Source organism: Sinocyclocheilus grahami, unplaced genomic scaffold (assembly GCF_001515645.1).
Source record: "Sinocyclocheilus grahami isolate Dianchi unplaced genomic scaffold, SAMN03320097.WGS_v1.1 scaffold528.1, whole genome shotgun sequence".
Taxonomy (NCBI): Eukaryota; Metazoa; Chordata; class Actinopteri; order Cypriniformes; family Cyprinidae; genus Sinocyclocheilus; species Sinocyclocheilus grahami.
Window position 1 is genome coordinate 409,916 of NW_015505707.1, and position 13,210 is coordinate 423,125.

The 13,210-nt window shown below is 36.7% G+C and overlaps 1 protein-coding gene across 3 annotated transcripts in view; it reads right to left on the reverse strand.

Moving 5' to 3' along the window:
• Nucleotides 1-1,738: 1,738 nt before the first annotated feature.
• LOC107555267 (calcipressin-1-like) overlaps nucleotides 1,739-13,210 on the reverse strand; it is a 15,035-nt gene continuing 3,563 nt past the window's right edge. For 2 of the 3 annotated variants that reach the window (XM_016238016.1, XM_016238015.1), the window contains 3 exons: nucleotides 4,232-4,405; nucleotides 3,055-3,214; nucleotides 1,739-2,416 (listed from right to left, as the gene is read on the reverse strand). In XM_016238016.1, the coding sequence (XP_016093502.1) occupies nucleotides 2,244-2,416; nucleotides 3,055-3,214; nucleotides 4,232-4,405 (507 nt within the window). In that variant the 3' untranslated portion in view covers nucleotides 1,739-2,243. Of the gene's footprint in view, nucleotides 2,417-3,054; nucleotides 3,215-4,231; nucleotides 4,406-6,630; nucleotides 6,911-13,210 lie in introns of those variants that run through there. The other variant, XM_016238017.1, reaches the window with a different exon arrangement.

Below are 13,210 nucleotides of genomic sequence, written 5' to 3' on the forward strand. Positions count from 1 at the left end.
GTTGGAATATTCCAAATCTAGCGATCAACAACTGCACTGTGTTTTTGTGTATACTGGTCTTAGCTTTGTTCTGAGTCGTTACACCTTTGATAAATGATTAAAAATGAAATTAATTTTCATCTTCTGTTAGTCAAAGACTGGTTCAAACAACATGAATAAACACTAGATTCAGTTCTTTGGTCAAGATAGTTTTATTAAAGGTAGGTCAATGCTTCCTCCCTCTATATTTCAACCTAACGAATAAGATTTTTGTTGTTGTTGTTGTTGATAGAAATCCTCAAGTTCTTTTAAGATATTGGCTACATTCAAATACATCAAATATGCACAGTATGTTATAGATGCTTAAAATCACTGGTTGACAGCAGAACGTCTCCTACAGTAATGGAAAAGAGGACAACATCTCCAAAGACAGTAGAGCACAAGAAGTCACAGAGCACAACAGTGAACGTCTGCCAGAGAAATCACATTTATTTTCTCCATAATGATTGATTAGGGTTGTTAGGAGATCATATGTGCTTCTGTGGGTTTATTTGATTTTTTTAAATCATTGTTTAATTCATCAGAAAAAGTCACTGTTGATATGGAAATGGAAATCATAACAAACAGGTTAAAAGCGAATGCTCACTCCCATGATGCACTGCAAATGACTTTTATTTTAGTTTATTTTAAAATGTCATGTTTTATATAATGGGTTACGTGTAGTTTCTTTGTAACTGTAAAATTTACTAGCAATTTCAAAGTGTCAAAATTCTACACCAATTCTTTTTTAAACGTACAGTTAATATTTTTTATTTAATTTTATACATGCAGCCAATTATTTATAGTCAATATTTTTCCTTAGTTTATACATACAGCCAATTATGTAACTGTAAAATGATTTTGAGTACATTTCATAAGAAAAAAAACTTCTAAAATGACAACAAAAAAATTATTTTTAGTTTTTCTTTAACAAATTCGTTTAATTTAGTGACTTGCTGTTTCTTTGTAATTGTTTGTGCAATTTACTAGCAATTTCTGAGTGAACCAAATTTGTTCAGTGTATAATCAATGTTTTAATTTATTCATACAGCCAACTATTTATATCCCTTTAAATTTGTTTTCTTTTCAAAGTTGTAAATAAAACAGATGGTTGCGTACACTGTACAAGAAAGTACAATTTTATTTTTTCACAAATTGAATGTGTCATTTAGAAATTTATTATGAATTTCTGAGTGAAACTTTAATGCAACATTTTTTTTTTCATAGTATTGTCAATACACCTGTTCTATTTTTACATGGAGCCAATTATGTATAGCCAACATTTTATTTTATAATACAAGTACACAATTTAGTACAAGTGTCTTTTTGATCCAATTTTCAAATACCTTTTTGTATGAAATCAAATGTGGTGATACATGGAGAAAATGAACGGGAAAACACTTGCGTTACCAAGGCGGGAAAAGTCGGCGTTCACAGCTGCGCTCGATATACAAAGACAAGTACTTCATGTTGTTGTCAGTTTAGCAGGTAACACTTTACAATAAGGTTCCCTTAAACAAACAATGAACAATACATTTATTACAGTATTTATGCATCTTTGTTCATGTTAATGAAAATACAGTTGTTCATTGTTAGTTCATGTTGATTCACAGTGCATTAACTAATGTTTACAAGCACAACTTTTTATTTTAATAATGCATTAGTAAATGCTGTAGAAGTATTGTTCATTCTTAGTTCATGTTAACTAAAGTGATGAACCTTATTGTAAAGTGTTACCGTTTACCACATTATAAGGCTCTATTTTTAAAGTGCATAATACTTGGAGCTCGTGAAGAAATTCAGCAACAATAATAATGACTTTCAAAGACTGTACGAGTGACTAAACGTAGAGATGATACATGATGATGGCGATGAGTACATGTTAGTGGCCCCGAACGATACACACTTCAGACACGATGTTCAGTTTGTTTGTGCTGCACGAAAACTCCTTCAGCTTTTCTCTCGGATTATTAAAATACACAGTTGTGACGTCAAGCAAATAATGACATTCGTAAGATGAGAGGGACTCTCCCAAGTTCTCAAAGTCCCTGACTCCATCAGAGATGGATGGTAAGAAATGAAACGCGAGATATGAGGATGGTCGACTCCCTCGCTAACTAGGAAGAGGATCTGATGCTCGCCGGCCTCCCCGGTGCTGCATGACCGCATGCTTCCTAGTTATTCCAGTGTTGGTTGCGAAGATGAAACGGCCCTGAATTAGCCGCTCACTGGTTGACGGATGGGACGTAATCTGGGCGGCGGGTCTGGATGATCTTGGGTCGCGCAGGTTTGCCGCCCTCTCCTGTCTCGTCTTCGCCGTCGGAGCTGTCGTCCTCACAAACGTGTACGATCACACTGGGTGTGTTAGTGGTTCCAGTGTGGAGCTCGTATTGTTCTCCTGAAAATACATGAAAACATTGCAAACATCAATTATTCCACTAACTGATATTGTACTGATATAGAATACAGAATCAAAAAAAAAAAAATTTATGTTTTTGAACGTTTCTGTTCACTGGGGCTGCATTTATTCGATTAAAAAAATACAGTAAAAACTGTAATACTGTGAAATAATATTTACATTTAAAGTAACTGTTTTTTACTTGAATATATTGAAAAATGTATTTTATTTCTGTGATCAAAGCTGTATTTTCAGCATCATTACTCCAGTCTTCAGTGTCACATGATCTTCAGAAATCATTCTAATATAATAGAATTCTAATATAAATTCACATAGAAAACAGCTGTTTTAAATTGCGATAATATTTCAAAATTTTTACTGTAATTTTGATCAATTAAACACAGCCTTGTTGAGCAGAAGAGGCTTCTTTCAATAACATAAAAAAAACTTTGTCAGTGTAAATGTCTTTACAGTCACTTTTGATCAATTGAATGCATCTTTGCGTAGTAAAAATATTCATGTCTTCAAAAAATCTTACTGACTGTATACACAGCATATGCTGTTGATATATATAGTGCAGCACTCAAAAAGGTTTTAGTCTCAAGGTATACCATGGAAATGAGGTAAATAGGTTATACCTGGTCCTAGTTTAGACACAGCACACAGCAGGTCATAGTTGATGATGGGCTTAGCGTCCTGCGACTGCGCCCAGCCTACAGGGGGCGACGCTGGAGGAGAGATGAGGAACTGCTTCTCTGGTTTAGGAGGCTCAAGACGAGGACTGCCGATATGTACTGACTGTACGGGAGAAGAGAGGAAATGGAGGAAACAAGGAACAAACAAATCAGAAAGAGACAAAAACATTTGCATTTACATTTAAGATGCGTTTATCCAAAGCGACTGACATCGCATTCAAGATATACATTTTAATATTTCATGCATTCATGAAAATCAAACACAAAAATGAAAAAAATTGCTGAAAATGTTCTCACCACCTCTGGTCATACGAGATGTAGATGAGTTTGTTTCTTCATCAGATTTGGAGAAATGTAGCATTGCATCAGTGTCTCAGCAATGGATGCTCTGCAGTGAATGGGTGCCGTCAGAATGAGAGCTGATAAAAACATCACAATAATCCACAAGTAATCCACAGCACTCCAGTCCATCAGTTAACATCTGGAGAAGACAAAAGCTGAAACACATCCAGCATTAAGATGTTTTAACTTTAAATCATTGCTGCCGGCTAAAATATGAGTCTATAATCTATAATAACGCTTCCTCCGGTGAAAACGTCCATCTTCTGTTGTCTCTCACATTAAAATCCAGCCACATATTAGTTTAGAGCTGTTTAAACGCTGCTTGATCTGTGCAGATTTCTCTCCTGATTCACACCAGAACACTTTTTCACTGGAGTCAGCTTTATTACGGATACAGGACTTGTTGCCAGAATCAATACATTGTTAAAAACACCTTAATGATGGATTTTTTTTTTAAAAAACACTCAGCTTTTGTCTTCTTCAGATGTTAACTGATGGACTGGAGTGCTGTGGATTACTTGTGAATTATTGTGATGTTTTTATCAGCTGTTTGGACTCTCATTCTGACGGCACCCATTCACTGCAGAGCATCCATTGCTGCGAAAGTCATGTAACGTTACATGTACTCATCTACATCTTGGATGAACCATTCCTTTAAGATGTAAGACCACGAACAATATAATAAATCAAATGCTCTCATCACTAAACAAAAAGTACCATGCTAGACTTTAGAGCACCTTGGAGTACCATGTATTACTTCTTTGTGAGGATTATTTACCTGAGCGAAATACAGACGCATCTCCTTTCCATTGAAGTCACTCTTATGAAGTTTGACTCGGGCCTCGGCTGCCGCCAACGCATCGGTGAAATTGATCCGAACCCGTCTGAAGCTTTTGAAGAACTGGAACGACGTGCTGGGATCAAACGCACGGAACAAAGCTTCAAACTGCTCCTGATGATGCAAAATAAGCAAAAACATGTCAAATAACTGGACTGAGATGAAACTAGACAATCACAATATAGAAAAATATAGAAAACAGTGCAATTTCATCCATGAAAAACATTTTACAAGAGAGTTGCGAACATCATAGAAGGAAAAAAAACAACCTACGGGTCTAAATCATGAAATTGAGTAGAATGAAAATCATATGTAAAACCATTCTGGCATAGTTTGAACTGAATGTGTCCATTTACAAAAGAAAGTTTTGTAAACAAAGTAAAAAATCCTGCACAAAAAAAACCTTAGGCTGGTTTAAGCTGGTTTTCTTCAGCAGGGCTGTGCTGTAGCATGCAATAAATTAAAGGGATAGTTCACCCAAAAATGAAAATTCTGTCATCATTTACTCACCCTCAAGTAGTTCCAAACCCGTATAAATTTCTTTGTTCTGCCAAACAGAAAGGGAGATATTTTGAAGAAAGTTTGTAACCAGGCTGTTTTGGGGCACCATTGACTTCCATAGTAGGAGAAAAAAAATACTATGGAGGTCAATGGTGCCCCAGAACTGCTCTGTTTCCCACATTCTTCAGAATATCTTCCTTTGTGTTCGGCAGAACAAAGACATTCATACAGGTTTGAAACTACTTGAGGGTGAGTAAATGATGACAGAATTTTCATTTTTGGGTGAACTATCCCTTTAAATATTTATTTTAAAGGATCCTTCCCAGCCCGGACATCAACTGTTAGAACTGCTGCCCTCTGGTAAGCGTCTTAGGTCCATTAAAGCACGGATCAATAGATTCAAGAACAGCTTTTACCTCAGCGTCATAAGAGAGCTGAACATTGCCGGCATACACAAAAACAAAAACAGATAACTGAGAAATGCACAAATCCGCAATACGATATTTAATAAGGCTTAAATTTGCACTATCGCCTTGTTTGTACTGTCTTTGTATTGTATTGTTAAACTGCATACCGTTTATCGCTGACTGTATTGCAGACAAGGCTTAACTTTGCACTATCCCCTTGTTTGCATTGGCTTGTGTATTGTTTGTCTTTTTTTTATTTTTTTTTGTATTACAGATGTTTAAGTTAAATGTGACTGCACTGTTAGGATTGCTCAAATTTCACTATATTTGTATAGTGACAATAAAGGAATCTTGAATCTTGAATCTTATTAAGACAGCAACATTTCTGTCATCTCTCTAAATATTGGCTTTCTTGCTAGCTCCAGCAGTTTGTGGGTTTTTCTTTTTCCTTCGTATTTTTTCATGCATGCAACACACTTGCCTGCAATTATTTAATGTGAGGAGTGTTAATTTATTGGTTTTAATAAACAATTTAAACAGAAATTCATTCTGCTTAAGTTTAATTAATGAGGTCCAACATACACTACTGTTCAAAAGTCTGGTGTCTGTAATATGTTTTATTGTTTTTGAAAGAATTCTCTTCTGCTTACCAAGTCTGCATTAATTTGATACAAAAAATACAGCAAAATTGTGAAATATTACTACAATTTAAAAAAAGTTTTTTCTATGTAAATATATGTTAAAATATAATTTATTTCTGTGATCAAATCTGTATTTTCAGCATCATTACTCCAGTCTTCAGTGTCACATGATCTTCAGAAATCAGTATAATATGCTGATTTGCTGCTCAAGAAACATTTCTGATTATTTTCAATGTTGAAAACAGTCGTGCTGCTTCAAATGTTTGTGGAAACGGTGATGCATTTTATTTTTTGGGATACATTGATGAATAGAAAGTTCGAACCATCTTTTTGAAATAGAAATCTTTTGTAACATTATAAATGCCTATAATGTCACCTTTGATCAGTTTAATGCATCCTTGCTGAAAGTTCCTATACAGCCCCTTCCAAAAATATATCCTACTAACCCTAAACTCAAAATAGAAATCAACTGAATAAAACATGTAAACAAAGCATTCTGTTTCAAGCCTCCAATCATTTTGTTTCAGATAGCAAACAGGCCATTAAACACAGGAGGGCTGGAGAAGTAAGAACTCAAGATCAGCAGACTAACATGAGCAGATTAGTTTATGCATTAGAGTCCTAAGTAATGATAGAAGCCAAACCTTTAAGCTTATGGAAGACCAAATGTAAAAACAAAAAACGATGCAATGATTAGTTGAATTTAAATTAGCACCAGAACCTGAAAGAGAAATGCATCCAAATGTCAATAAACCTTGACTTGATCATCTCACTAACAAATCAGTCTTACCCGAATCTGTGGCCGACTGAATATCTCATGGTCCACCGGTGTAGCAACCAGGCAGAAGTTATTGCACTTTGTAGTCTTAAGATGCATAATTCGGTTTTAGAAGAATAAGAGACTCTGTAATGAAGCCTGTGCAAATTGCATGCAATTCCTCCAAGGCACGTGCCAGCAGAAGTTTCTAGTGCACGGTCAGCAGTGCTGCGAGGTCACGGCTTTACTCACAGGTTTATCTGCTGCTGCTGCTTATAGTAGAGCTGTTGAGCACGGCCTCTCTCTCTCTCTCTTTACCTTCCTAACCTTCAATCCCTCCCTTCATTTCCCTCTCTCTCTCTGTCTGTCTCTCACTCTTCATTGCTGACTAATCCTAATGAGGAACTGGAAACTCATGACATCATTGAGCTCTGGGCCACAGTCCAACATCCTCATCGCTCCCTTCAGCATGTTTCCACAAGGCCTTGGCAATCCTATTGTCTCTCACCGTTCCATCTGTAATTTAAACACTTTCTAACATCATTTATTACCATTATTTGACAATGTGACATTGCTAACGCACAAAGTTTCAAAGTTTCCATAAAAGCAGGAACTACACCTGATACCAAAACTATTTCATAATAATCAGACTACCTATAAAACAAGAGCGGTTTGTAGCTTTTACAGAAAAGCACTGCAAAAATGCTGGCAATTGTTTAACCTTCTTAAGTAGGCTTACCATACATGGTGGAAAAACTGTTCATGGTTTAACATTGCATTATTTGTAATTTTACTGTAAAATAGTCACATTTATGTCTTATGCAAGTTAATTACTATATAATTTACAGTAAAAGAACATTCCCAAATATGGTAAAAACTTAATTGGTTAACCTTACATACACAGTGGAGAAAATATAAATGGTTTGCATATGTAATTTTACTGTAAAAAAAAAAGTGTGAATTTTTTTATTTTTTTTGCCAGTGGATTATCATATAACTTAGTGAAAAAAGTACATTCTCAAAAAATAGTACAACTTTTAACATTGTATTATATGTAATTTTACCATTAAATAATTCACATTTGTGGGTTTTGCAAGTGAAAAACAGTGAGAGGACATTTGCAGAAAATGGTAAAAAGATGGTTATTAAAGATAATGGTAAAAAGATGGATGTTAACTTGTTAATTGGTAACTTTATCATATATGGCTAAAATCTGTAAATAGTTTAAGATTGTATTATATGTCTTTTTACTGTAAAATAATGCAATTGGTTTTGCAATTTAATTTACAGTGAAAAACAGTAAAAAGGACATTCCCAGAAATAACCAGTTAGTAAACTAAGTAATCTTACCATATACGGTTTACCACTATATGCAATTATACTGTAAAACACTGTCAAATTTATGTTTTGAGTGACAAAAAAACATTCTCAGAAATTGGTAAACAATGGTTAATAACTTGTTAATTAGTTAACTGTAAGTAACCGTACCACAGATCATGATAAACAGTGAAAAATACTGTGAAATGTATGGTTTTTGCAAGTGAATTACTATATAACTGACAGTAAAATGACATTCCCAAATATCCCTGCATGAAATATCACATTATTTTATTTTTACATTATTTAAATGCTTCTGTTTCTTTTTCTTATCAGTAATGTACATTAGGGTGCTTTGCGTTACATTTTCTGTTATTTAGTTGCTCTATATTGCATTATTTTAGTGTCATGTGTGTTATCCTGAATCACTTTTATGCTGGTTATCAGTGCATTTTGGTTAAAACTGATTTTTGGTATATTAACATTACTAACAGTGCACACTTTTTCACCAATTAAAATCATTTGATTCATTCTCATTCATTTGCTAATGATTAATTCTTAAATAAAGCTTGCTCATTGAACTGAACTGACTCAAAACGATTTGCTCACAAATCAGTCATTGCTACAGCTTGTGAACAACTTTTGTTTTATGCAATATTCTAGTACAATTTTAAAAACTACCTGCCATGTCTCTGTTTTCTATGACCGTGGGAACCATTTAGACCAAATGGCAACAGAAAACAAGCTGACTGCTGTGAACTCACTCTTGTTTGTGTGTGTGAATGTGTTGATGGTAAAGACTGCATGGTTAGACAGTAACCTGTGAGTCTTGTCTAAATATTACACCGACCAGCGGTTTGTGTGCTCGCTGTGGAAGGACGGCGCCTCTCTGACTCAATGGAAAAATGGAAATATGAAACCGAAATAAGGTGATGGAAAAAATGCAAAGGGAAGCAGACAGTAGATGGGTGTTATGTAAAGAGCAGTGGAGGTGAGACAGCGGATAGTTGTGCTGATATGTGAGCGGTGGTACACATAAGCCCTCATATTATATTTATATCCGGCTGCACAGAAGAACATGATGATGGAACATATGATCCATTTACATAATATCTACAGTAGATCTATTAAAGTATACTGACATTTGAGCTACTTCAAATGGCAGGGATTTAAATGACATAATATTAAAGCAGTGGCAAATTGGTGCAAATTCTTTACATCATATTCTGATTCTGTTTATAATACCTGTGCAATAATAATTCTCATATGCATTTATTTGTCTTTAATGAACACTACCTAATTTTTGTATTTATTATAACATTGTCATATTTAAACTGCACAGCAACCATCAGGAAACCTGAGTAACTGCATAGCAACACCCTAAGCAACATTCTAGCACCCAATCAAAACACTCTAGCAACTGTATAACAACACCCTAGCAACAACTCAAAACAACTTAGCAACAGAAACCCTCCAGAGCATGCTAGAAACCACATAGACAACTCCTAGCAACCACCCAGAACACCTGAGTAACTGCATAACAATTCCCTAGCAACCGCACAAAACACTTTAGCAACCATTTAGCAACTTCCCAGAAACCACTCAGAACAACTTAGCAACAGCATAGTAACAATTCAGAGCAACATAGCAACTGCCTAGCAACCACCCAGAACACCCAAGCAACCACAAAGCAAATCACACCAGCAACTGTATAGCAACACTCTAGCAATCCGTCAGAACACCTTAGCAACCGCATAGCAACCATCCAGAGCGATCTAGCAACTGCCTAATAACAACCACCCAGATCACTCTAGCAAGCATGTAGCAACACGCTAGCAACCTCCTTGCAACTCCAGAACACCTTAGCAACCACATAGCAACACCCTAGCAACCACCCAGAATACCCTAGCAACTGTATAACAACACTCTAGCAGCCTCCTAGCAACCACTTAGAACACCTTTGAAATCATCTAGAGCAACTGCCTAGTAGAAACCACCCAAAACACCCTAGTAACCACATAGCGTATCCTAGCAACCACATAGAATACCCTAGCAACCATCCAGAACATCTAAGCAACCCCAAAGCAACCACCCAGAGCGATCTAGCAACTGCCTAGTAACAACTACCCAGATCACACTAGTAAGCATGTAGCAACTCCAGAACACCTTAGCAACCGCATAGCAACACCCTAGCAACCACCCAGAATATCCAAACAACTGCATCGCACCACCCCGCTTCTATCTGTCTTGACAAACGTTTTATCTAATTGCTTAATTTACACTGTAAAGGTGGCACAGAAGCTTTTCTGAAGTGGCATTTAGGCGGCTTTATACAGACTGTTTATTATTGCTCAGAGCTGGCATTAATGCATTTATTTATATTGTAAAAAAACACTCTAGGCTACTTTGCTACTAGGGGCTGAAGTGCCTCAGAGCAAGCATCATTTAGTCTGGCTTTGCATTTTGCACTGAATTCTGAGCAGACACAGAGCAGCCTAAACCTGGCTGTGTAAGTCATTCATAATGTATACCCACCATTATCCTGTATTTACTGTACTAAAGGGGTAAATACATTCTGTGTACTGTAGGTACACGCTGTCCACTTCTAATGCATCAGCTTCAGAAGTATTTCATGTCATCTGTCCTGGGGCACACGCAGCCATAGTGCGACACACCATCTCTGCATTAGCTTCTAACTCACTTCAAACATATAGTCACAGTTTCTGCTATGAAAGGTGACAGAGAGAACGCAGAACCAGGTTTACATTTCAAGGGAAGGCCTATAATATGCAGAATGACCATTCAGCGTGTTACGTTCAAAAGAACAATCACAACATGGTTTTTATTTAATCAATTCATGACATAATTTAAATGAATCACAATTTAGTCACTCAGCTTCATAGAGAAAGATAATTCATTTTTAAACAGTATCAGAGCTATTTAATAATGCCAAAATTAAAGTTAATATATGTATATATATATAGAAATATCATAATCTTTCCGTATAAAAACCGGAGATGTAAAAAAATGACCGACTTCACTTTTACATCAGATTTGTGCAGTGCTCTGTCTTATGGAAAAGCACAGCTTGTTTATTTATAATTTAGTAAGCCTGACATACACCTGGCCTTCTTCGCTAACACATTTTCCATTGTTTTTATGGGATAGTTTCAAATTCCACACTTAATCCAAGTTCCTGCTAAAAATAGACCTCTTTGTAAATGCCGATATTACATAATAAGCCTGATTTTAAACAACACCGGGATGAAAGTCATGCATGGCAGAGAAAAACAACTGTTTCATAAGTGGCTTCAAGAGATAAATATGAGCTAGGACAGCGAGTGACCTTTGACCTCAGTGGAAAAAAAATGCAAAGCAACAAATGCTCTTCTTTTCCATGAGAGCAGCTGAGGTCAAGGATATTTCTAGGAGTCTGGTTCCTCACTGAACGTCCTCTTGTAGCAGTAAAGCAGGTGTGGAGCTAAAATAAGCCATGGCTTTGTGGAAGCTTCAAACACCCTCACTAAACAGAGACCCCAGCGGGTCATAGTCATATTATTAGAATGGAAAATGAGGGAGAGGATGGAAAATTGACTGTGTTTGGTTAAGAATCACATCACTAAGAGAAGCACCAACTGAGATTTTCAGTCGAGCATCAGGATTACGTTCTGCTCAAACTTAGTATTAAACTTCAATCGATAATCATCGGTGCTATAGACCTAAATGATGCCTCAGGTCTCCTCCTGTTGAGAAAAAGTGTGCTGTTAGTTTTCCAATAAAACAGGTGAAGGTCGGGCCGCAGAGAAATTTAGCATTACATCGCTTACTCTGCAGTGAATGGGTACCGTCCAAACAAGCTGCTAAAAACACAAGTAATCCACACCACTCCAGTCCATCAATTAACGTCTTGAGAAAACAAAAGCTGCATGTTTGTAAGAATCAAATCCATCATTAAGACATTTGTAACTTCAAACCATTGCTTCTGGCTAAAATACGAGTCCATAATAACGCTTCCTCCAGTTAAAAAGTCCATCTTCTGTTGTCTCTCACATCAAAATCCAGCCACACATTTGTTTAGACCTGTTGTGGACTGTTTTGGCTTGTAAATGGTGCTTGATTTGCGCAGATTTCTCTCCAGATTCAGACCAGACCACTTTTTCACTGGAGGAAGCGTTATTATGGATTATGGACTCAGACAGAAGGTTTAAGCCAGAAGCAATGGTTTGAAGTTAAAGGGGTCATCGGATGCCCGTTTTCCACAAGTTGATATGATTCTTTATGGTCTTAATGAAAATTCTATAACATACTTTGGTTAAAATGTCTCAATAGTAGTGTAACGAACACCCTTTTTACCTTGTTAAAATCAGCTCTTTTCACAGCAACCCATTTGTTGCCTTTTCCTTTAAATGCTAATGAGTTCTGCTGACCCCGCCCCTCTCTTCTGCGGAGTAACGAGCCGTCCTGTTTACTTTAGCTGAATTTAGCTGCATTTAGCCGCAAAACTGGCTAACTAGCACATTATTAAGAAAGACGATTTGCAAAACCCATTTTGTTGCATTTCCCTTTAAATGCTAATGAGCTCTCGTCACACCTCTCTTCTGTGGGGTGACGAGCCGTCAAGTTTACTTTAGCCGCAAAACTTGCTAAATAGCACATTATTGGGAAAGGCGATTTGCAAAGATTCATAAAAAACCCTTATACTCACTTCATCTGTAGATGAAGCTGGATCACGAATTATTCGCATTTAGGTAGATTGGAGGACATAAAGGCATTCCCTTTAAAAACGAAAGTAGAGTTAATCCTCTGCGTCTTTAGCGGCTCAGATGTCGGGAGTAAATGACGAATGCTATGTTCATTATTACATCCAGCAACAGAACACCTCAATCGCTTAGGAGCCATTCTTGTCTACGTCCCTGCTCCGGCATCGAAACAATGGCGATCGACTGTTCATAGCTCACTCAGAGCGGGTTTTTAAAAGTCCTTTAGGATTGTACTTGTCAGACTGTACGAACATGATGATCATGTCACACTGTGGGATCTCAGTTGTCATTAATGTCAGACTGTACGAGTCAAGACGCGTTAAAAACGGGTGCACGCAAGAAAACTTGTCCCGAGTTTTACTTTATCAACCCATACACGTTCAGTGACTGCGAGCTGCATTGCACGGGGCTGTAATGTTGGCTATCATTAAAAGTATATGAATGGCGGCAATACTGGCGTATTTATGCAGAATAGTGCAAGCAGCACTACACACCCACATGAAAACAGCAGCGCAACCAGTGTTTATCATAGCAAA